The sequence below is a fragment of the Orcinus orca genome, chromosome 2, assembly GCF_937001465.1.
Source record: "Orcinus orca chromosome 2, mOrcOrc1.1, whole genome shotgun sequence".
NCBI lineage: Eukaryota > Metazoa > Chordata > Mammalia > Artiodactyla > Delphinidae > Orcinus > Orcinus orca.
The window spans coordinates 138,689,932-138,716,003 of record NC_064560.1 but is presented as its reverse complement, the minus strand read 5'-3'; the positions used below and the strand labels follow the sequence as shown (position 1 = coordinate 138,716,003).

General features: G+C 34.3%; 1 protein-coding gene across 7 annotated transcripts in view; it reads left to right on the top strand.

The window, feature by feature from the left end:
* Positions 1-26,072, top strand: part of RALGAPA1 (Ral GTPase activating protein catalytic subunit alpha 1) — a 222,333-nt gene that overhangs the window by 67,056 nt on the left and 129,205 nt on the right. For all 7 annotated transcript variants that reach the window (XM_033428377.2, XM_049705925.1, XM_012533079.3 and 4 more), the window contains exons 11-16: positions 11,293-11,490; positions 15,077-15,214; positions 19,140-19,288; positions 22,135-22,264; positions 23,997-24,234; positions 25,458-25,619. In XM_033428377.2, coding sequence (XP_033284268.1) covers positions 11,293-11,490; positions 15,077-15,214; positions 19,140-19,288; positions 22,135-22,264; positions 23,997-24,234; positions 25,458-25,619 — 1,015 coding nt within the window. The remainder of the gene's footprint in view (positions 1-11,292; positions 11,491-15,076; positions 15,215-19,139; positions 19,289-22,134; positions 22,265-23,996; positions 24,235-25,457; positions 25,620-26,072) is intronic.

Below are 26,072 nucleotides of genomic sequence, written 5' to 3'. Positions count from 1 at the left end.
AAATTTTTATGGGAAAATAAACCTTATGAAAACCAATCATTTGCTCTTAATAGCAAAGGTACTTTTGCAGGTAAACATCATTGAGTTTTGTAGCTGAAGGGGATCATTCAAGTCTCACAGCAAGTAAGTGGTAGATCCAGGACTAAGACTCCCAGATCCTGGTTCCCATGTCAGTGCTCTTTATTCTGTGCCACAAACTTGCTGTAGCTTTGGTAGTGATTCTTAGTTGCCAAGTTTAAGGTTTGTGTTGACAGAATATATGACAAATGTGAAAGGAAAGATATTTGACAAAAATGGTTGGAATATTTGTGGGAAAATTTAAAGCTTAAAGAACTGTTCAGGTTTTCTAGTTCTTGAGTCAGCTTGAGTGTGTTCGTTTTTCTAGGAATTTGTTCATTACATTTGTTTTTAAATACATTCTCTTATAAGCTTTTTAATCTCTGGGGCATTTATAGTAATGTTTCCCCTTGTCATTCCTGTTAGTATTTGCTCCTTGTTTGTTTCTTTTCTTGATGATTCTTACCAGAGATTTGTCAGTTTTATTAGTCTTTGCAAAGAATGAGCTTTTGGCTTTGTTGAGCCTCTGTGTTTTATGTTTGTTTTCTCTTTTATTAATTTTTGCTCCTTGTTCTTTCTTTCTGCTTTTCTTGATTTTATTTGATGGTTCTTTTCCTAGCTAATTAATTAGCCTCACATTTTTCTCATATAAGTATTTTTGAGGCTATTAATTTACCTCTTAATGCTGTTTTAGCTACAGTCTACAAACTTCCATGTATAGCATTTTTGTTATTATTCACTTCTAAAAATTTTCTAATTTTCATGTTAATATTTTCTTTGACCTATGAGTTATTTAGCAGTGTCTGTCTCCCAAACATATAAGATTTTTCTAGTTTTCCTTTTTCTTACAGATTTCTAATGCGATTCTTTTGGTCAGAGAATATAGTCTGTATAATCAGTATGTAGTCAGCCTCCATAAACGTCCTGTGTGTTAGAAGAGAATGTATTCTTTCCTTTGGAATTCATGATTATTAAAGTCTGTTAGATCAAGCTTATTATTGCTTTAGTCACCTTTTCTATATTCTTAAGATTTTTGGTTAGCTTGACCTCACAGTTATGGAGAAGGGTGTATTAAAATCTTATATTCTGATGGTGATTTGTCTATTTTTTTCTTTGTAGTTCCATAAATTTTCCTTTATGTATTTTGAAGCTTTGTAATTAAGTACATACATATTTATAATTTTATATCTTCTTGGTGAGTTAAGCCTTTTATTTATGGCCCTTTTCATCTGTAGCAATTATTTTTGCTTAAAGTCTACTTGTACTAGTCTACTTTATCTACTTGTAGTACATTTATACCACTTTCTTTTTATTATAATTAGCCTCATGTATATATTTTTAAAATCCTTTTATTTTCAGCCCTTTTATATCATTACATTTTATATGTCTCTTGTAAATATGGTTGGATTTTTAAAAATCTTTGTCTTTTAACTGGAATATTTATTATAATTACTGATATGTTTGGATTTATTGATATTATCTTATTTTGTTCTTTTTATTTTTCTTATGTCTGTATTTTTTCATAATTCTCTTATTTTTTGCTTTGTTTTTAATTGATATTTTTTCATTCTGTATCCTCCTCCTCCCCATCACTTGGTTTGAAAGTTTTACTCTATTCCTTTTCCTTTAGTGATTACTATATAAATTTTAGCATACATACTTCACTTTCCAAATATAAAGTTAGTGTTTTTTTACCCTCTTCCTAATCAATACAAGGATTGTAGAACATTATTACTCTGATTTCTCCCCCAACTTGTATATTGTTATTACCAAATAATTCAGTTCTATATATATATTTTGATTATGATTTCTCCCTTTTCAGATCTTCCGTTTATTGCGTTGGCCAAAAGGTTTATTTGTTTTTTTCCATAAGATGGCTGTAGCAGCACTTAGTTGTTTTTAACTTCATTTGAAACAGTTTTGTTAGATTATATGTGACAGTTGTCATACCAGTGTGCATTTAAAAAAAGACATCAAAATTGGTGAATTTTTGTGTAGCCATTTTAATATTGAAGATGGAAGAAAAAAGCAACATTTTCAGCATATTATGCTTTACTATTTCAAGAAAGGTAAAAACGCAACTGAAGTGGCAAAAAAAAGATTTCTGCAGTGTTTGAAGAAGGTGCTGTGACCTATCAAACAAGTCAAAGTGGTTTGCAGGGACTTCCCTGGTGGTCCAGTGGTTAAGACTCCACGCTCCCAATGCAGGGGGCCCGGGTTCTATCCCTGGTCAGGGAACTAGATCCCACATACCGCAACCAAGACCCCACACACCACAACTAAGACCTGGCGCAGCCAAATAAATAAATAAATATATATTTTTAGAGTGGTTTGCAAAGTTTTGTGCTAGATATTTCTCATTGGATGATGCTCCAGGGCACAGGTAGACCAGTTGAAGTTGATAGCAATCAAATCAAGACATTAACTGAGAACAATCAATGTTATACCATGTGGGAGATAGCCAGTATACTCAAAATATCCAAATCAAGCATTGAAAATCATTTGCACCTGCTTGGTTATGTTCATTGCTTTGATGTTTGGGTTCCACATAAGTTAAGCAAAAAAAAAACCTTGACTGTATTTCCACATGTGATTCTCTACTTAAATGTAATGAAAACATTCCATTTTTAAAACCAGTTGTGACGGGGGTTGAAAAGTGGATACTGTACAACAACGTGGAACGGAAGAGATTGTGGGGCAAGCGAAATGAACCACCACCAACCACATCAAAGGCCAGTCTTCATCCAAAGAAGGTGATGTTGTATATATAGTGGGATTGGAAGGGAGTCCTCTATTATGACCTCCTTCTGGAAAACCAAACGATTAATTCCAACAAGTACTGCTCCCAGTTAGACCAACTGAAAGCAGCCCTCGACGAAGAGCCTCCAGAATTAGTCAATAGAAAAGGCATTATCTTCCATCAGGATAATGGAAGACCGCATGTTTCTTTGATGACCAGGAAAAAACCATTACAGCTTTGCTGGGAAGTTCTGATTAATCTGCCATATTCACCAGACACTGCACCTTCAGATTTACATTTATTTAGGTCTTTACAAAATTTTCTTAATGCAAAAAATTTCAATTCCCTGGAGCCTGTAAAAGGCACCTGGAACAGTTCTTTGCTTAAAAAGATAAAAAGTTTTGGGTAAAAGATAAGTTTTTCAGGCAACTTCAATTATGAAGTTGCCCAAAAAATGGCAGAAGGTAGCGGAACAAAAGGATGAATACGTTATTCAATAACGTTCTTGGTGAAAATGGAAAATGTGTCTTTTAGTTTTACTTTAAAAACCGAAGGCATGTTTTGGCCAACCCACCCTGCTTGAAGTTCATCATTTAGAATTTACTTTTGGATGCCCGTTGCTTTCAAACACAAGATTTTGCTCTGAAAATGTCTTTATTTTGCCCACATTCTTTTTTTTTTTTTTTTTTTTTTGCGGTACGCGGGCCTCTCCCGTTGCGGAGTACAGGCTCCGGACGCGCAGGCTCAGCGGCCATGGCTCACGGGCCCAGCCGCTCTGCGGCATGTGGGATCCTCCCGGACCGGGGCGCGAACCCGCGTCCCCTGCATTGGCAGGCGGACTCCCAACCACTGCGCCACCAGGGAAGCCCTTGCCCACATTCTTGAAATACTTCTTCCCCTGGACATAAAATTCTAGATTGACAGTTATTTTCACCTAGTACATTTCGGACACTCAGATGCTTTCCCACTTTTCTGTTTTACATTGTTGCTGTTGAGATGTCAAACAACAGTTGAACTCTTAGTGCAGTTATCTTTTCTCTGGCTCTTTTTGTACCTTTTTTTAGCGTTTGGCATTTTGTATTTTACTGTGGTATGTCCAGGTCTAGATTTCCTTTTATTTATTCTTCAGGGGATACTTTGGGGATACTGTAATTATGGATTAGTATAATTTGACAATTCTGGAAAATTTCCAGCCATTCTCTCTTTAAACATTGCCTCTGTCCCATTTTTTTCTTGCCTTTCAAGATGTGTGTTAGGCCTTCCCACTTCATACGTCTACTGACCTCTCACATATATTTTCCATCACTTTGTCTCTCTGTGCTGCATTCTGGATACTTTCTTTCTAATTACAGCTGTTTCTAGAAGTTGGCCAGTCTGCTTGGTCAATTTTATGGTCTCTAGTTCATTACTTTCATTTTATGTATTAATATGAAACTTAGTTATTTTATATTGATTGATCACCCTAATATTCCTGAGGTCTTCATAGGTCTGATTCTGCCATATTTTGTTTCTGAATGCTCCTTCTCATGATGCTATATTCTCTTGCAATATCTTGTAATATTTCTTGCACTATTTTGTGATTTTAGAAATTCAGAACTTTGATTCTGAGCTTTTGCTGCTTATGACTGTTTCTTGATTTGGTTTGTTAAAGGTTGATTGCTTCAGAGAGGAATTGCATTTGCTTCACATAGATGCAAGGAAACACTTCCAACTTCATTAAACTGAATTCTTGATTTGAAGTTTAAGCCAGCCAGATAATAATGAATGTACAGTATAAACCTGTATTAAGACTAGCTTTTGGTTAGTGTCTATGACAAGATTTCTGTTATCTACTTTGCATCTAAATACGGGCAGTTTTCCTTGCAAACTTTTAGTTAGGTGGGTTTATTTCTAATTCAGCATCACACTGATGATATATTGTTCTTTGGAATCCCAAATTTGTTTGGAGGTTTCCTATTGTTCTTCCTTCCTTGCCCCAATAGTTCCATAAAAGTAATTGGTTTCATTCAAAGTGAAAGTCAGCTTTATTGCTACACCTAAGACCTCTCTTGAATTTGGACTTTATGTAGGTTTTCATTTTCAAATATTTCTTCCTATTTTATGGCTCATCAGTGCATTTAAGAAGATTAAAGTTTTTTTAAAAATGTATTATTTTTGTTTTTTTAGTTGTAAGGTTGGTCAGGTTACCTGGTCCATGACACTCTTGGAAACAGAATTCCCCTTATTGTGTTTTTTATGATGCTCTTTATATTTTAATTTCCAAAAGTTGTATTTGGTTGTTTTTTTAATATCTGTCTAGTCATTTTTTGCAGTGGCTTATTCTTTGTTCATATTTTCACTTTCTTCTTAATTAAAATGTATTAAAATACTTATTTAATATTCCTTATTCCAGTAATTCCAGTAACTTAAGTTTTTGCAGTTCTGGCCTTGTTGTTTCTGTTTACTCACCCTCATTTGTTTTGGATTTTTGTGTTAAGAGGTTACATTTCTTTGGAATTTTGTGGAAATTACTTTGAAACCTGGGTTGAAGGATGTGTTTCTCCAGAGAGGATTTGCACTTGCTTCTCTCAGGTGTTCAGGGGTCCTGTCAACCTTGGTTTACTTTAAATTACAATTCTTAGCTTATGATTCTTCTCACTTTGCAGCACTCAAAGTTAGGTGATGGCCAGCCTGAGAATATGAATTTGCAGGGAAGGCTGTTCTTATCTCATATTCCCCTACCCCAAGTCAACAGACAAGTTTCCTCACTGACTCTTCTCTGGAGTCAAGTTATTTTCTTCCCTCCTAGCTCACCTTTGTATTGAGGATATAGCCTTCATTGTTATCAGCTGTCAGTAGGATTCTGATCTGTCTCTCCCCTCTATACAGTTGGCCTTTTAAACCAAAGCTCTGGAGGCTGTCCAGGGCAGCACCCAGCAGCTGCATTGATTATTTGCCTCTCTAGATTAATACTTCCATTTTGTTCTAGACTCAGAATATCCTCACAAGCTGAGCCATTCTTTTAAAAATGTATATTATATTTTTTTGTGATAATTTTTAGGTGTTCTGTGCAGGTAGATACCAGGATATCTTTTTTTTTTTAATTTTATTTATTTACGGCTGTGTTTGGTCTTCGTTTCTGTGCAAGGGCTATCTCTAGTTGTGGCGAACGGGGGCCACTCTTCATCGCGGTGCGCGGGCCTCTCACTATCGCAACCTCTCTTGTTGCGGAGCACAAGCTCCATACGCGCAGGCTCAGTAGTTGTGGCTCACAGGCCCAGTTGCTCCGCGGCATGTGGGATCTTCCCAGACCAGGGCTCGAACCCGTTTCTCCTGCATTGGCAGGCAGATTCTCAACCACTGCGCCACCAGGGAAGCCCCCAGGATATCTTTTTTATGATATTGCTGGGAACTGAAGTTCTCTGAGATGTTATTTTTATTGTAACAGCTATTTTTTTAAAGTGATTTTTAAGGTAAAACTTAAGGAAAAATAGATTTTAGGATGGTGACTCCAATGAATCATTCATGTTTTGAAAAGAAATCAATTTTGAAGATTAGATTGTATTAGGAAAACTATTTTTACCTGCTTAATACTGATGATAAATTTGCAAAATTGAGAATCTGTGTAATAGTTTCTTTCCTGATTTTGAAGGCTCATATGTTCTACAGTATAGTATAGTATAGACAGAAATATTCCATTAATTATCAGGTATATGGGCATAGAATGATTTTGCCCTTAGCAATCCCAGCTAGAGCACAAGTCCTTTATAGGTACATAATTTTAGTAGAAATGTCTCTACTTTTCATCTTTCAAATAATTTCATCCTCATAGCCGTTACACTTACTGTTTCCCTATCTGAACTTTTGTCCTTCAACCTTCCCCTCTTTCCTCTCTATCCTTCCCGCCTGGCTACTCAACCTTTAGGTCATAGCTTAAATGTGTCTACACTAGAAAAGTTTTCTATGACCACCCTCACCAATTCACCCACCCACCCACACAGACAGGTAGAAGCACCTGCCCACACATGTGCGTGCGCACACACACACACACACACACACACACAGTAAGTACCTCTTTTTTAATGATGTTTTTGAAAGCTGTACTCTTCTTCATAGTACCTCTCCTGAGTTTTATAATTATTTTTTTGAATGTTTGTTCAATTTTGATCTTTCATATTACCCTCCATGAATACTTCTCTTTCTCATTCATCATTGTAGCCATAGTGCATGGCAGTGAGTTAGGAACCTAATAAATATTTGGTAAATGAATCAAGCTCAGTAACCGTTGAGTGCTGGGCACTTTGTCAGTCCTAGCTCAGGGCTAACATGTATTTCTAGAAGCTAAGTCTTGAGCTAATTTGTTATATAGCTGATAATGTTTTTTTTAGGGCCAGTTTAATGATTGTGAGTTCTATCTCAGATGAAAGTATTTATATTGTTACGTATCTTTAAAACAAAGATACAACTGTAAAACATAAATGCCCAAGTTATTTGAAATGATAAAATTGTTCTCCATATCCAATAGAATAGGCATAAATGGACTCCAGGCATTAACCCTCTATTTCATAAGGAAACCCATTTATTGTGCTTTATGTTGTTAGTACTTGGAGGCTACAGTGAGGAGCCCCAAGTACTTTGATACGAGGTAAATATAACACATCAAGAGTTTAACCTTTAAAAGCACCACAGATTTATTTTATATGTATGTAAATTTAAAAAATATAAACATACATACATATGCATAATTTTTTTCCGAAGTCAGTGGGTGGCAAAGTATAATCTGGGGCTCATGAGAAATCTCCAGGATCTTTTGAGGTTCATAAGGTCAAAACCTTTTTCACTCTTGTTGTTTCACAAGTGTACTGTGAAGTTTTCCAGAGCATACCTGACATGTGATACTGTATCAGATTTAATGTAGAAGCAAGCAGATAAGAGAATCCAACTGTCTTCTATATTAAGCTAAACATTAAGGAGATTTGCAAAAATGTAGAATAATGCCACTCTTCTTTTAATTTGGAAAATGTGTTATTTGTGTTAACATATAGCAGATTAGGGGTTCTGAGACCAAAATGCAAACCACTGCTTTAAGGAGACAAAAAATTCCCAGGTCTGCTAAATGCTCACTGTATTTGATTAAATTTTAAAGAATGTGTCTGTCACAATCTGGGTTAATTAATAATGGAAGCACATTAAAAGAATAATCAGAGACCAACATGTTTTGTTAGTGTTTTTTCACTGAAGAAGAGAGCCTTAGCTACCAGTAAATCAGACCCCATTGGCAAAGCCAATTATTAGAAAACTGTGTATACCAGGTTATCTTAAGCTGATATCATCAAATGTTTGATTTTTTCCATCTCCTATTGTTTTGATTCTTCCTCCATGTAGTTGTCTGGTTATGATGTTTTATGGTCATAGAACCATAAAACTGGAGATGACCTCATGCAGGTCTACGTACAGAGAGAAAATTTGCTGAGCACATTGATTCAAATATTCTTGCCTATGATGACCGTTTCCCTTATTATCAATTAATACCGATGTCTGATTGTGAGTGGTTCTTCTTTGTAGAAAGATAAGGTGCCAATATGGATTTGAATTTTCTGGTCTGAGACAACCATTTCTCATTGTAAATGTATAAAATGGCCTTCTAGTTTTTATGCATCAGATTTTTAGCCATGGCTAACATCAGTCTTTCCTCAAGATCCTTATTTAGGGTGTCAGCAGAATCAGTGTAGGGGCCTGTAAGGACAAATGTCATACATATACACTCTAGTCTTTAGTAGATTCATCCAGCCACTTGGGGTATAGTGTGATAATTTATGCAATAATGAAAATCTTAGCTCTGGATCTAATATTTTTAAAATTAGTAAACTTTTTCTTAGACCAGTTTTCAGTTCATAGCAAAAATGAGCAGAAAATAAAGCAAATTCCCATGCTAATTTTTTTTAAAGTTGATTTTTCAGTATCTGAGAATAGAACTTTTTGGAGATTATTTGAGGTATTTTTTGTTTTGTTTTGTTTTTTAAATCTTTAAGGAAGGCTGAGCTGTTGCTTCAGTTGTAAAATAGTCTTAGAGCAGGCAATGATGATCAAAATTATGCCATTGACCATTAAGCTGCTGGAACATGAGAATGAGAATTTGGAATGGGTTTGTTAGATGGAGGAAAGTAGTAAGTAACGTATTGGGTTGGCCAAAAAGTGCCTTCGGTTTTTAAGTAAAAATAAAAGACATTTTCCATTTTCACCAAGAACTTTATTGAACAACGTCTTCACCCTTTTGTTCCACTACTTTCTGCCATTTTCCAGGCAACTTCATAATTCCATCTTTCCAAAACGTTTTACCTTTTTGAGCAAAGAACTGTTCCAGGTGCCTTTTACAGTCTTCCAGGAAATGGAAATTTTTTCCATTAAGAGAATTTTGTAAAGACCAAAATAAATGGAAATCTGAAGGTGCAATTTCTTATGAATACAGCAGATGAATGAGAACTTCCCAGCCAAGCTTTAACAGTTTTTGCCTGGTCATCAAAGAAATAAGGTCTTGCATTAGCCTGATGGAAGATTATTAGCTTTCTGTTGACTAATTCTGGACACTTTTCGTCAAGTGCTGCTTTCAGTTGGTCTAATTGGGAGCAGTACTTGTTGGAATTAATCGTTTGGTTTTCCGGAAGGAGCTCATAATAGAGGACTCCCTTCCAATCTCAATATTCACAACATCACCTTCTATGGATGAAGACCAGCCTTTGGTGTGGTTGGTGGTGGTTCATTTCGCTTGCCCCACGATCTCTTCAGTTCCACATTATTGTATAGTATCCACTTTTCTTCGCCCATCACAATTTGTTTTAAAAATGGAACGTTTTCGTTATGTTTCAGTAGAGAATTGCATGCAGAAATATGGTCAAGAAGGTTTTTTTCTCTTAACTTACGTGGAACCCAAACATCAAAGTGATGAACGTAACTAAGCTGGTGCAAATGATTTTCAGTGCCTGATTTGGATATTTTGAGTATCAACAATGTTGATTGTTCTCAATTAATGTCTCGATTTGATCGCTATCAACTTCAACTGGTCTACCTGACCCCTGGAGCATTGTCCAGCGAGAAATCTCCAGCGCGAACTTCACAAACTATTTTTGACATGTTTGAAAGGTCACAGCACCTTCTCCATATACCACAGAAATATTTTTTTGCATTTCAGTTAAGTTTTTACCTTTCTTGAAATTATAAAGCATAATATGCTGAAAATGTTGCTTTTTTTCTTCTATCTTCAATATTAAAATGGCTACACAAAAATTCATCAATTTTGATAAGTCTTTTTTAAAATGCACGTTGATATGACAGCTGTCACATACAATCTAACGAAATTGTTTCGAATGAAGTTATAGACAACTAAGTGCTGCTAGAGCCATCTTATGGAAAAAACTGAATGAACCTTTTGGCCAATGCAGTAGTTTGCTAGGGAATCAATAATAGCAAATAAATAAAAGGATTACCAAAGAACATTAAATACCCTATTGATATTACACATTAACTTTTCATCATTATCTCAGGAACCTGATTTTCTTGGCTAGTTTCAATCAGATAAAGTCATTTAACCCCATGATTATTATTAAATACACCTACTGATAATTCTAGAGTAGAAAGTGGCAGGTTTTAGGTAAAGGTCTTGGATTTTTACAGTTGAAATTAATAGGTAGTGGTTGTAAAAAAAAAGTCAAGTTCTATTTGTAAAAAAGTAAAGTGAAAACGTTAACACATAAACACAAACATGCATAAGGGAAGGACTTTGGATAGTGAGATTAAGAGTATTTTTATTGCTTTATTTATGCAAGTATGAATTGTATAAAAAAGTTTTTTTTTCACATGACAATGTTTTTGTGATGCGGAAGATACATACTTTTTTAAAACTTACGGCAACCTGAAAGTACCTAAGGAAAGAATAACTGTAAGATATTCTTTTAACTTTCTAAGTATTTTTTGCCTTATTATTTAACTTGTATAACTTTATATATGTAAAATGAAAGAAGAAAGATGTAACTTCTTAAAAATACTCTTAGAAAAGCTAAGTTGCCTCATTACATGGTATTTTTATTACTTCTTAGAGTCATAGTTTTTGTTTTTTGATTAAAATCTTTTTATCAAAATTCATTTTAATGTTAATTTTAAAAAGCCTAATAATATAAGTTACAAAAATGTGATTTATTATGAAAAGGTGTATTTACATTAAGCTTTTAGGAGCATAGTTACAAGGAGTATGTTCATTCTGAGATAGTACAGTTGAAACAATTCTTTGCTCCTTGTGCTGGAAATCAGTTATCTCCCTACCAAAAGTATTTCTGTCTTAATGTATTTACAAATTATTTGGAGACAAAAGGTTTCTTTCTGACCATGAATTGGTTGACTTTAACTCTTTAAAAACCATTTATACCTCACATTTTATAACAAGATAGAAATGTATGTGTTAGTGGTTTGTGTCAAAGTAAAAGGTATCATTATCTATATTCTCTCTTTTTTTTTTTCACTAGGCATTTTTATTACCAATTTGTGAAGCAGCAGCTATGAGAAGAGTGGTAAAAGTATATCAAGAATGGATCCAGCAAGAGGAAAAGCCTTTGTTCATGCAAGAGCCTGAAGAAATTGTGATCTCATCTTCAGACTTACCATGCATTGACAATGTCACAGACCACGATATTTCTATGGAAGAAGGAGAAAAGAGAGAAGAGGTAAAATAAGACTTACGTATTTTAGTATGTTTAATAGATTAGATTTTCACAGAGTGAGATAATACAGGATAAATGGGAAGATAAAGATACCTTTGAGTATACAGTTGATCCTTGAGCAACATGGGTTTGAACTGTGTGGGTCCATTTATACAAGGATTTTTTCAATAGTATTGAATAAGTACTACAGTACCACATGATCCATAGTTGGTTGAATCTTTCAGACACGGAGGAACCTTGGATACTGAGGACCAGCTATAAGTCATACGCAGATTTTTGACTGCTTGGAGGGTTGGCACCCTAAACCCAGTGTTGTTCAAGGGTCAGTTATATTTTGCAATTTAGTTAATGTAACAGTTACCTCAGTACCCTATCCCAAATCTCTTTGATGTGACAACTTTAAAAGAGGTTGTATTCTGATTCTTTAAGTCATTGCCTGGATCAAAATTAGATGCTATTATAAAAGGTATAATATTTAAAAGTGTGGTGGGAATTCCCTTTCTGTCCAGTGGTTAGGACTCGATGCTTTCACTGCTAGGCCTGGGTTCGATCCCTGGTTGGAGAGCTAAGATCCCCCAATACATCTTAGAGTGATTACCAAAGTGCAGCTCCCCCTTGCCTGTCTTATTCATTTAGACTTCAGGAGTAAATGGAACCAGGGACCCAAATTCCACTCGTGCTCTCTCTTATCTCATTCTTTCCCCTCTGTGAGTAAACTGCAGTACTTCTTTTCACAGACCAGCTTACTTAACAGGTCAGGATGTTTTTTATTCTGCAGTCAGCTCTAGTGCAGAAATTCCCAAGAAAGAATTCAGAGTATTCTGGTTTGTGTTCCACACTTGCCATTGGTCAGATTCTCACCAAAAAGTTACACTCTGATATTGACATATATCTTACTAAATCCAGATAGGAGTGACTTGGTAATCACCTTGGTGGTTAATTTAACTTCATCAGTGGGTTTTTTTCAGGATATTAACATATAAATGAATAATAGGCACATTCTATAGGGATTCAATGAATCAATATTTATATATGAATATGTATATATGATATATGTATATATCATACATATATACATGTATATATGATATATATATGTATCATACGATATATACATATATATATGTATATTTGGCATCCTCCCCTAGTTCTAGAGGGAAAAAATGAAACTAAGAAATATAATTGAAGTAAATAAAATTATATAAATTATGAAAGAATATTCACAGTTGTATTTGTTATGTACCAGCAAAAACATCCAGTTTTTGCATCAAGCTAGAAAATAAACCTATCTAAATAATTTGTTCTTCTCTAGTTTTTTGTTATGAATTTGTAGCTCAATACTGAGCCTACCCTCTGTCATTTAGTATCCTTAAATAAAAATGATAGATAATAAATCTACCTACATACATAGTAAAAACACAAGCAGTAGAAAGGAGGGAGGAAAGCCAGAAGGAAGGAAGCTACAAATGCAGGGTGATGTAGGTATATTGCATAGGTGTGTTCTATTGGCTCCTTACATACTTCACCAGTGTTGCCATTAGAGATGTGATTTCTTGCTAATGGCGTGAACCAGAAAACAAAAGTTGTAATCTTTAATTGATTTGTATTTCTGGTAAATTCGATATATGTGTATATAAATCATTTAAAATTTGGTGTTAATTATAAAATGGAGTTGTTACAGATTCAAATAATTAATTATTAATGGGTTTTTTATTCACAAATTGTGACACATTTGAAAGACATGCAGAATACAGGACAGTTTGTGTATGTGCAGACTGTCATGTGCCTTGTATGTTTAGCATTACCTGCCTTATCCCATTAAATCCCAGTGATATTCTCAATTCTTGTGACAATAAAACACTCCGACAAGTTTGAGTGCTGTCTAAAATATGTAATGTCCATTTTGAGAACAAGTGTTAGAGATAGAAATATGAAAAGACATCATTTCTATCTTTATGTAACAATGATTTAGCAAGAAGACAAGCATGCAAATTTAAGTATTATAAAATAATATTATTGCTATGATCCTACAGTGTGAAAGAGGGAATACCTAATTCTGCCTAAGAAAGGCTTCAGTGAGGAAGTACTATAATACAAAGAGCAGGTAACAAATGGGAAAGGAGCCACACAGTGTGAATAACTTCTACAAAGATGTAAGAGACACTAAGACTTTTATTTGGCTGTAGCTAAGAGCAGGTGGTTGAGAGTGGTAAGAAATGTGAGATAGACAAGAACTAGGCTCTGTTTAGTAACTTGTGTGCCATTGTAGTGGACTTTGATTACATTCTAGACACTGGAAAGATTATGAATAGAAAAATGGCATGGATAGTTACATATTTCAGAAGGCTCATACCAAGCTCAGAGTGGAAGATAGATTGGAGGTCAGTCTGGAGGCAAGGACACTAGTTAGGAAGTATCAGAAGTGAGATAATAAATACCTGATAAAGGACAGTGGCAGTTACAATGGGAATATAAGGGAGAAGACAGATAAATGAGCTCCCTTGGTGGTGAAACCAGTATTTTGATGATTAATTGGGTATGAGGAACGAAAAGATGTCCCAAGTTTCTTTTTTTTGCAACCAGGGTAGTTGCCATTCGCACATGAATAGGAGAGAAAATAAGTGCGGTGGTGGTGATGGCGGCCAAGGAGGCTATAGGAGTTGGTAGGAAGGGGAGGGCATGGTTATGTAAATTTACTTTTAAGTATCTTGAAGTTGAGGTGCTTGTGGGTCATTCTGGAAGAACTGTTCAAAAGATACCTGATCATAGAAGTATGAAGCTTGAGAGAAAGCTATAGATCAGACCATGGTATATTGTATTGGCTACTCGGACAGCACTGAGTTCCAGTACTGCTTCTGGTAATGAAACAATAGTTTATATTAGACTGCACCTCCCATATATTAAAATTGTATATTAAAAATATATATTAAAATATATATTTAAAAAAAGTATTTGAAGATACTGGTGAGTGACCAAAAGCAGAAAGAAACTAGAGAGAAACTTTAAAAAAGGGATCAACTCTGAGTGAAATTTCTGTTTGACTGAGGGAGCTCCCTAGTCAGCGGGACTTTGACAGCTAAACTCAAGCAGAAAGCTGCAGTGTTAGTGGTTTGAAGTAGCAGTATTCATCTATCTTCGGATAACAGGAATTTTACTACTCTTAAGTAGGATAAATAGAAGCTATTTTCTATTGTTTTATTTAAGTCATTTGGATTCTGGCATTTATTTACCTTACAACAGAATTTATCTTTACAAAGCTGTAAATCATATGATCCTATTCTTGAGTGTGTAAATGTATAGAAGGGAGGTTTATACATTAGATAGATAGAAAAATGTCTGTATCTGAAATAATACAATTTTTGGCTGGTCCTTATGGATGATTTGTTTTTACTTTCTTTGTATTTTTGTCAGTGAGAACCTTTTTTACAGTGCACCTATGCGTTGTTTTTGTAGTCAAATAAGGTATGTTCTATTTTGAGAAGATGTTTAGCAGAGGGACCCAGTAGTTTCCAGTTTACTTCTTCAGCTTACTGACTTGTCACAGCATTCTTAATTGATGAAATATTAAAAACTTGATATTTTGCTTCAGGAAAATGGGACCAGTATTGCCGATCATGTTCGAAATTCCACTTGGGCAAAAAATGGCACCTACCAAGATGTTCTTCATAATGCTTCTGAAGAAGCCATAGAACAAAACATACGAGCTGGTGCCCAAGCAGTTTTGCAGGTAGATCACTTGTTATTTTTTTAAAATAAAATAAAAATCATTAAATATTTCAAATACAAAATTCAGTATTTCAGTGTAATTTTTAAAATGTAATGAACTCACCACCCACATTTATTAATTATCATTATGCCATATTAATTTTGTTTTTCCCTTAACTTTCATTTCACTTCATAATATATTGATAAACACTACATTTTTTTTTCTAGACAGTTTTAAACTTTATATAAATTGTGTCATGGTGTACTGTCATCTGCAACATTTTGCATTAACCATTATGTTTTTGAGATTTGTTGTTGATACATAGCCATAGTTAATTCATTTTAAAGTACTTTGTGATATTACAATTTATGGTTATTTCATATTTATTCCTTTTTTTGTTGATGGTTTTTTGTTTCCAGTTTCTCAATATTCCAGATAATGCTACATTAAACATGCTATATATGTATTTTTGGGCACATGTGGGAGAATTTCCCTAGGATATATACATAGAAGTGGAATTACTGGGTTGGAGCATTTGTACATTATCAGCTTTACTTTACTGTTATTGCCAAATTGTTCTCCGGCATGGTTATAATAATTTACATTCCGTCTAGTAGTGCTTGTAAGTTCTCATTTCCTTATATCTTCCTCATTACTTGTATAGTCAGATTTTAATTTTTGCTGCTCCTGTGTGTGTGAAATGTTGTCTCATTTTTTCTTAGTTTTTGTTTCCCTGTTTCAATTTGCTTTTCCTTCATCACTACTGAAATTGAGCATCTTTTCTCATGTATGAATGGCCTGTTAATATGCTTTTTCCATTATTCTTTTGGATTGTTTGTCTTTTTGTTACTGATTTTTAGTTCATTATATTCATTCATTTTTTTAAACGATACTGTTTTTGTCAAGGCCACATGTGACCTCCCCATTGTTAAATCGAATGGATGTTTTTCAATCCTAATTTTACTAGAGTTGTCTGGAGCATTCTACAGAGTAGATCATTCCCTCGCTGTTGAAACCCTTCTTCATCTGGCCTTCAGAGTAGCATACCCTCCTGTGTTTCTCCTAACTCACTGGCCTCTTCTCAGATTTTTTTTTTTTTTATACTGATTTTTCAATATATTTCTCAACTTTTCATGTTGAAGTGCCCAGGAATCAGCTTTCAGATCTCTTTTCTATGTAAACTTACTCACTTGTTGATCTCATCCATTCCTATGGCTTTAAGTGTCATCTATATACTGCAACTTCTACATTTTATCTCTAGTCTGAGACTTCTTATCTGAACTGTATGAGTCCTGATCTCAAATATTCAAATGCCAAGTTGGCATCTTCACTTGAATATCTAATAGATACCTCAAACTTGACATGTCTAAAACTTGGCTTCTCACCTTGTTCAACAAACATGCTCTTCCTGCAGTTTTCCTCGCTTCATTTGATGGCAGCTGTTTTTCAGTTGCTCAGGCCATCTAATTTCCTATATTTCTTCTATATCTTATATCTAATTTGATGACAAATCCTGTCAACTTTCAGAATGTATGCAGAATCTGACTGCTGTTCCACACTCACACTACTTCTTGTGTTCAAGCCTCAGTAATCTTTCATCTGGATTATTGCAATAAATTTCTAATTAGTATTCTTGCTTCTGGTCTTGCCCATCCATCATCCTGGTATATTCTCAACACAGTAGCCAGAGGGATCCTATAAAATGTAAGTCAGATCATGTTATTTTTCTGCTCTGAACCCTCTGGTGGCTTTTCCTTATCACTAAGCATAAAAACAAAGTTCTTCCCAGTGGTCTGTCAGGCCTTTACGTTATTGCTCCTCAGAGTGTGGTCCACAGACTAGTGCTGGTCCACAAGGTAATAACAAAATTGAGAGCGAGAGTTTAGAAACTAAGTCATTTAATGTCTCTTGATTCTGATGAAAAGTCTTTTTTTCATTTCCTTTTTTACCTATTCATTTTTTAAATTGTATTTTATAATAGGATTGTTCTGTAAGACTTGGGGGGGAAAACCTGTTCCCTCACCACTGGCAGTGTGAGAAGCTCTGCTTCACATGCTCTGGCTGTTTCTCAACGTATCTCCCACTGCTTTTCCCCTTCCTCACTTCACTCTGTACTTCTTGCTGTTCCTCAGATATGCTAGGCCGGCTCTCACCGGTCCTTTAAACTTGCTTTTCCTTTTCTTTGGAACGGTTTTCTTCCATGTTGCTACATAATTGAGCTTTGCTTTTCCTTTTTTAAGTCACCCATATTTATATCCATTCTCTGCTCCCTGCCACCTTTGCTTACTGGGTTTCCCGGGACAGTGAGGTGATATTGAGTACCCTTGTCTTATTCTTGGCTTTTGGCACTACTTCCAAATGTCTCAGGTTCAGGCAGAACTTTTCAGGTTCAATTGCTGTTATAACATTTGCTGTAGTTCTTGATAAATATTCTTTTTCAGATTAAGGAATTTTACCTTTTTTCTTAGTTTGCTAAATTTAAAAAAAATAATGAATAAGTGCTAAATGCTTTTTCTTTATGCATTGTGATGATCCTACTTTTTTCCATTTTAATCTATTGATAGGATATAGTATGTTAATAGACTTTTCCAATGTCAAGGCATCCTTACATTTCTGGGGTAAATAACTACTTGGTCATAAAGTATTATATTTTGATCAATTTGAATTGCTGCTGTTTTTTGAAGATTTTTGTCTATATGTTCATAAGTGATATTGGTCTCTTCTCTACTTTTCTTATGTAGTCCTTGTCTGTTTTTGATAACTGGATTATTGTTTTATAAAAATAAATTGGGTAGTTTATTTGTCTCTGAAACAGCTTGTGTAAAATAGGGATCATCTACTGGGAAGGCTGGGCAAAACTCTGCCAATAAAGCAGTGTAGGCCTGGTGTTTAGGGATGGATCAGGGATACCTTGATTACCAGTTCACTTTCTTTTATGGTATTGATATATACGTCTTTTGTATTTCTTCTTGAGTCAGTTTTGGCTATTTATGTTTTATCTAAAAAATAATCCATTTTTTTAAATTTTCAATTTTATTGACATAAAGTTATTCACTGAACTATCATTTTAAAATTCTCTACTGGCTATGTAGGTATGTCCGTATTTTATTTCTAATGTTATTTGTGCATCTTTTTTGCTTTTCTTAGTGTTGTTAGACTTACAGAGTCAGCTCTTTTCCCAATTTTAAAGTTAGCTTAATGTTCTTTTCTCACATGATTTTACAACTGTATTTTGCCATGGAGTTCATCCAGGGGATTTAAATCAGAATTATGGGTGTAGAAGATGTAAATGTCCTAGGTTCACAATAGATGTAATGTTCTGTTCCTCCAAAGTGTCTTTGAAAACCTTTGCACATACCTGTCACCCTTATAACAACTTTCTCCTCAGTAACAAAATACAATTAATGATTTGATTATAATGAATTTAATTAAAGATACATATTGATGAACCCTGATTAGTAGTACTATAATAATATGCAGTCTGTTATTACCAAAACAGATATGCACACATAGTCAATAAACATGAAAAAAGAGAATAGATGGTGTTGAACACCTCATTCAGAAAGTCCATCTTGATTGAGGTATCATCTTTTATCCTAAACGGTTTTTAATTTTTATTGTTCTTTTCATTTTATGACGACAATCAGGTGGTTATATTAAAGCGCCCTCACTTTTAAAAAATGCTGTTTTTCACTTGGCTTATTTTTTTCAGGTGCCTACTAGTAATTTTATATTTGTCTAGATAAACATAAAAATAGATTTAATGAGCTTAAATTTCCAATATTAAGCTGGTGGTAGAAGCAGGGTTAGAATTAACCTACAGTCTAACGCTTTTAAGTTTGCTGTAGATCACCTAGTGATCAGCATCTTGAGTTGTTTTCCCTTTGAATAAGTAATTTCCCATTGAAATTCTGTAACGAATCACTAATGATTTCTTTTATCTTAGGTGTTTATTATAAACTCCTCAAACATATTTCTTCTTGAACCTGCAAATGAGATAAAAAATCTTCTGGATGAGCACACAGATATGTGTAAACGAATTCTTAACATTTATCGGTTCATGGTTGTGCAAGTATCAATGGACAAAAAGACTTGGTAAAAATACTTATCTTTTTTTTTTTATTGTGTATATGAGCATAGTAAATTCTAGAGGAATAGTGCCTGTGAAGAGGGCTTGTAACAATATTGTACAGGCTTCTATTATTGAATGAATGAGTGAATAAATATAATATTTTATGTAATAATCATGATGACACAGTGGTCTCCTTCACTTTATCTCAAACATCTTTGATCAAACTGCCACAAGATGCCTTTGTTTATCTTTCTAAAGTGGGCATGTGATGGCCTCCCCCACTGCCCGCCACCCCCAGGAATGAATACTGGCATGCATGTATGAATAAATGAATTTATATGGGTGAATGAATGAATAAGTAAATGACTGAATGTATGAAATGCCTGATTCCTCAACCTGGCATTCAAGGCTTTGTACAGTCAGGCTCCTGAGTATTTTTCTAGCCCTATCTCAAGCCTAAGCTCCACCCTGCAGAATGAGATCCTACCTCCCAGCTTTATCAAATTGCTGTCTCTCGAGCACAGTCTGAACTTTTCTTTAGAGTGTCTGATTCCTGTCATCTTTTCCTATTGTTACCATAACTGTCCTTAGATCTACCTTCCTTTTTCCACATAGCCTTATTTTTTCAGCTCACTTCCTTTCATTCTGTATTTGTACCTCTGTTGTAGATCTTGTCAAAATTGTCTTAGTTCCTAAATTACTTGTAAAATGTCCATTTACCTCACTGAATTGAGATGCCCTGAAAGGTATATATACTGGTTGTCTTGTTTTTATATTTCCTACATTTGTTAACATAGTATCATATATTATTGATACTCTATAAATATTTGTTTAATTGAATGAAAAAAGAGGCCTTTTAGAGAGATGAGAAGAGCCGTTCTTCGGTTTCTGTAAAAATGATACATGTTCATTGTAAAATTCAAACAAAGAAAAGTTTTAAAAAGAAAATAAAAGTTGCCCGATAGCTCACTCTCTAGAGGTAATTATTGTTTGCCCTTTGGTGAACATCTGGTTCACCAAACCACACACACAGTCACATAGTATTATGCCATATATATGTACCATAATTTTCTTAACTAATCACCTGTTGCTGGATATGTAGTTACTTATTTTGTTGTTGGAGGAGGGAAGGATAATGAACATCCTTGTATGTATGCAGTTTTCCTCTTTTGAGTCATTCTTAAAGACTGGGGGTACTTAGTCAAAGAATATGCCTACTTGGTGTTTTGTTACATATGGGAAAATGGTTTTATTTTGAAAAAACTTGATTAACATAATATTGATATAGTTACATCTAGAAGTAGTTATTAACTGATTTGGAGCACTTTTTCTGTGTCAGGTATCTTTTTAATCTTTTTACATCTGTTTTCTTTCTTAATCCTTGTAGCACCCTATGAGGTAGATAATTTTACATGGTGATTCTTAGGCACAAAGAGATTAAGTAATTTATCATTGTTCACACAGCATAAATTTGAACTGTGGTCCTACTGACCATTCTTTTGTTAGTCCTTCCCCTTTTTTTCTTTTTATATGCTTTTAATCAATGCTGTTGGTCCAGGTTAAAGTGAGAGACTTGCTATGTGGAACACAATTTTAGAATTTTTAAAAATTTTATAAGTTCCCTTGAAGTCATAGCATTATGAAAGATTTCTCACATATTTACATTGAATTTATAAGACTTTATGAATTAAAATCATTATTGTATTACAAAGTGAAAAGTTATCTAATAATATATGAGTGAATTATGGTTTGACCACAAATCAGAAAGATTTATTTGGAAAACCTATTCTTTATTGAATATGTGGTTGACTTTAAATGGCTTTTCATTTCATATAGTGAAGCTAGAAGCCTAAGGTTAAAAACATGTTACCTCTGATTTTTATGAGTTGAATGCATACGTTTGTTTGGTTAATAAATTCAGGATATTTTTCATTGAGTGATACTTTTATATTTAATTCTGCACTTACTTCCCAGAAAAACCATGATATTAGATCTGGGATTTCTTGCTGCCTCTGCCGCATTTCTCACATGGACTGTCCCACATATTGCTATGCCTAGAATGGGCCTGCAAATAAGCCAGAGAGGAGGAGGCTTGATAGACTTAGGTTGTTAGTCTGACTATACGCCCAACTGAAATCCCCTTGTCAGACTTTTTTTTTTTTTTTGGTATGTGTTTGCATCAGTTTTTGAATTATCAGGTGCAAATAAGGTAGTTTTATGGTCTTAATATTAAGCATCTAGGAGGAAGAGGCAAGATAAGGATAATATAATAGGGTTGGCTTGACTTGCAGTACACAAAGAGGATAAAGAATTGAAAGATGGCCAAACGAAAAAGGATGGAAAGAAGCAATAGAGTGATGGTTCTTGATTACTTGTCAGGCTCATTGTGATCTGTTAGCCTTAAAATATCATATAATTTTTGAAATTGAACCTGGTACAATTCTAGATGTGCAGTTGTTCTCCATATTGTAAAGATGGATGAGATGGACAGGTATCAAGGTAGAATTGTATTGTATAGACAGATGAGTGTTCTTCAGACAGCTCCCTAAGGTCACCTATTTGATTTGTGGGGTGGAGGGATGGGAGCAGTCTCCATATTCTCACTCCCAATTCATCAGCTGTTGTATAAATTTTTATTTGGTGAGAGGTATTGTGGCTGAGAAATGGCTTAAAAATGGCTGGGATAGATTTATAAAATGGAATTTTATATTTTAATATTCAAAGAATTCTAAAATTTTGAAAGATATTTGGTATTTGAGTTATTGAAAGGTAATAACATTTTTATAACAAATATTAATTTGAAAGTTATTCATTAACCAAAAGCAAACATATGCAAAAAGGAAACATTAATTAATTTTTTTACTTTAAGGGAACAGATGCTGCTTGTGTTGCTCAGAGTCACGGAGTCTGTACTGAAGATGCCGTCACAAGCTTTTCTACAGTTCCAGGGGAAAAAAAATATGACCTTGGCAGGTCGACTTGCAGGACCACTTTTCCAGGCAATAAAAATAAATAAATAGATAGATAAATAGGTGGATAGATATGTATTTTTTCTTAAGACTCATTGAGCCCTGAACTTACTACCTGGGAAGAAAGCTTTAAATCAGAAATCATTTCATATTAAATAATTTTTTGTAGAGCCAAATAAAAGTTGCTTATCTAAATAGACTATTTGCCATACATACAAGCTCACAACCTAATAGAGGAAATATCAATCAGATCTGTGAAAAGAGTGTTAAAACAAGCTGATTATATTTATCTCCTGTGTGGTACACTTACGTATGATTGCAAAAAGCTGCCAGAAGGCTTCATGATAATGGCTTGATTGTTTCTATTATGAGTTTCCTGGTCTCTGGGATTGTTAGAAAAACAAGATTTTAAGTCGTTCTGTAGTAAAGAAAAAGTAGTAAATCACGATTCTTTCTTACCATGCTATTCTGGAAGACTTTATTCTCTTCACGTCTTCATTTGAAGTATCAGTGGTAGTTGATTATATAGGAATTATATGCTGTGTTTTCCACCCTAAGGATACAGCACTGACTTTAAATGTATTATGGATTATTTGGAAAATAGAAAGCAAAGTAGTATTTTTTTAAAGATGACACATTAAATACAAATACATGGATAAAATGGTTCTTAATGTCAAGGATAAAAGCTGTCTCAGCTCCCATTCTTGCCCATTAGTGTAGCCATTCAAATGATTATTTTTTCCCCAGATATGCTGGTTCACCTAAAATTCTGTGATGGTAGTGTATAAGTCTTTGAAACCAGCTACATTTATTATCTAAACTCCTCTTGACTTCATGAGTTCCCCACCCCCACCGCCATGGTTAGAACTAACGCAATGGTGGGCGCTATTGGAAGGTAAAATTTTAGCTTGCTACGTGGAATAACTTTTTTGTACTCTGAATGTTTAAAACTAAATGGAGGACCACTCGTTATTACTGTTTTATTTCATAAACTCTGGTCATTTTTATCTTTATATTTAATGTATAAATTTATGTGAATTCCTTAGTAAAATTGGTTGAGTTAAACTTTTGAAAAACTTTTATTTTGTGACTTATTTCTTCAATAGGAGGATTATATCTTTGGTAGAAATCTATAAAGTCTCAGGGGTGCAGCCTGGTCAGTAATTTCTGCCCTTTTATGAATAAGTTTTTTATTCTGTGATTGGATTTGTTACAGAACACCTTTAATTCCTCTGGTGTCTTTAAAATGAAATTTAATTTTATCCTTCAGTTTACGTTTAAGTTTTCAAAAACACATTTCAGTAAGTTAAATACATCTCTAGTAATTTTTTTTGGTTTTAGAATATTCAAATTGTATAGTTAGTGATTCCCATCTTTAATTTGAGAATGTAGGTTTTGTTGTTTTAGTTCAATAACTACTAACTACTCAATAATTTCAACACCTAATAGTGTGGAGACTTTTATGTCTTTTTAAACAACATTTATTTAACATTAACATAATGCAGCATGAAGGGTAGTTAAACTTTAGGGAGATTTCTTTTCAGTTTTGGTAACTTGTCCTAATGCCAGAATGTTGGGAATTGGCAGTTGTTGAAATTTATAGTAGGTACTAATGAGTGTTTGAATTACTTTTATAAGTATTATGTACCAAGAAAGGATATCATGGATATTATATGATTTAAAGTTCTGCTTGTTGGTGTAATTTTTTAATAATTGATTTTGAATATATTTCACTGTTATTTCTGATTATTTGTCTTTATAGACTCTTATAGTTGCCTGGATTAAAGCAAATCTAAATGTGTACATCTCCCGAGAACTTTGGGATGACTTACTCTCAGTATTGTCATCGTTGACCTATTGGGAAGAGTTAGCCACTGAATGGTCACTGACTATGGAGACACTAACTAAAGTTTTAGCTAGAAATTTATATAGTTTGGATCTCAGTGATTTACCATTGGATAAGCTGAGTGAACAGAAACAAAAAAAGCACAAAGGGAAAGGTAAGAGTTGTTCACAAAGGTGCTCCATATAAATTTGTTTAAATAATTTGGTCTGGGAAAATCAAGCCAGGGAGAGGTGTGAAGGTAAAAGTTATATTTTCTCTTAATTATTCCCTCCTTAATTTACGCTGAAGGTTAAAATTTTCAGCAGTGAAACATGTAGGTACCTTGTAATTGTTCTTGAAGAGCCTTAAATTCAACAGTAATTTTGATGAGAAATAAAGTATTCTGTACATATCTAGCTAAAGTTACATAAATAATTCAGAATCTTAAATATTTTATTTTTAATAATTAACCAAAATGTGTTATAAAACACTCTTCCTTTTTTTTTGCGGTACGCGGGCCTCTCACTGTTGTGGCCTCTCCCGTTGCGGAGCACAGGCTCCGGACGCGCAGGCTCAGCGGCCATGGCTCACGGGCCCAGCCGCTCCGCGGCATGTGGGATCTTCCCGGACCGGGGCACGAACCTGTGTCCCCTGCATCGGCAGGCAGACTCTCAACCACTGCGGCACCAAGGAAGCCCCCTTTTTATCATACACAATTTTTTATTGAAACATAGAAGGTGATTTCATGTTACTCTTATTTAAAAAGAATTGTGTGAGAAATTCTTTTAAAAGCATTTTCTTAGTTTTAACAAAAGCAAACATTCCCTGGATGTGGATTATATACCTGCCTAATGTTAAAAAGCTGGAGAGGGACAGTAACATAGTGATTATATCATAAAAACATGTCCTTATAATTCTGGGTTTGCTAGTATTTTTCACTCTTAATAATTAGTTGCAATCTAGAGATTACATCTGAGTCACATTTCATACTTAACAATAGTCCAGAGTGCTAAGTGTGTGACCAAACTACTTTTTCCTGGACTGTTTATTTTCCAAGTGGCTATTATTGGCAGGTAGAGATAGAGTAACTTCCACCACAGGATGGATTCTGGTTAGCTCATTTTCTATCCTTTTTTGCCTGTCCAAATATTTCACTTCTATATGAAGCAAGTGGGTGGTAGAGGATTTATAATCATTTATTGTTGATGTTGTATTTTTAAAAATCTGCCTCAGTTTTGGAACATGAAAATGAAGTTCAGAAAAACCTTATAGTACGCAAGCATTTTATCTAGTTACTTTATGAGTAAACCTAAGAGTCTGAGGCAAAGTGGCACACATAATTCAAAGAGATTATTGATATGGTGACGGTACACTGAGATTGAAAATCTGCATTTCTAGGAGTGGGACATGAATTTCAAAAAGTTTCAGTTGACAAGTCATTTTCTAGAGGATGGAGTCGTGATCAGCCTGGCCAAGCCCCAATGAGACAGAGAAGTGCAACAACCACTGGTTCCCCAGGAACGGAAAAGGCGAGGAGTATAGTACGGCAAAAAACTGTTGGTATGTACTCTTTAAAATCATGAGAATTGTATGGGGCAATACGTTTATAGTCCTTAGTAACAATGTATATAAATACACTGTTTTCTTATCTGTTGGTTTTTGTTGTTAAATGAAAAACTTCCATTGGAAAACCTTTTTTTCAGTAATACTTGGAGTCTGATGACATGCTGTGTTATCACTTTATGCTATTAAGATGTGTCTTACATTATTGTTTTCATGTAGTTTATTTTACTGTTGATATCAATAATTTTAAACCGTTACTTTACAGAATTGAAGAAGTAGAACTCTGATTCACTTTACAGAACTCATGTATTAATTGATATAGTTTCTACTAAGTGAATATACTCATAAACATGGAAAATTAGGTAGCTTATCTTCAGTGCTACAATTATACAATTATATTGGCTTCACAAACTTCCAGTGAGGAATTCATGCTCTCTACTTGTAGACAGC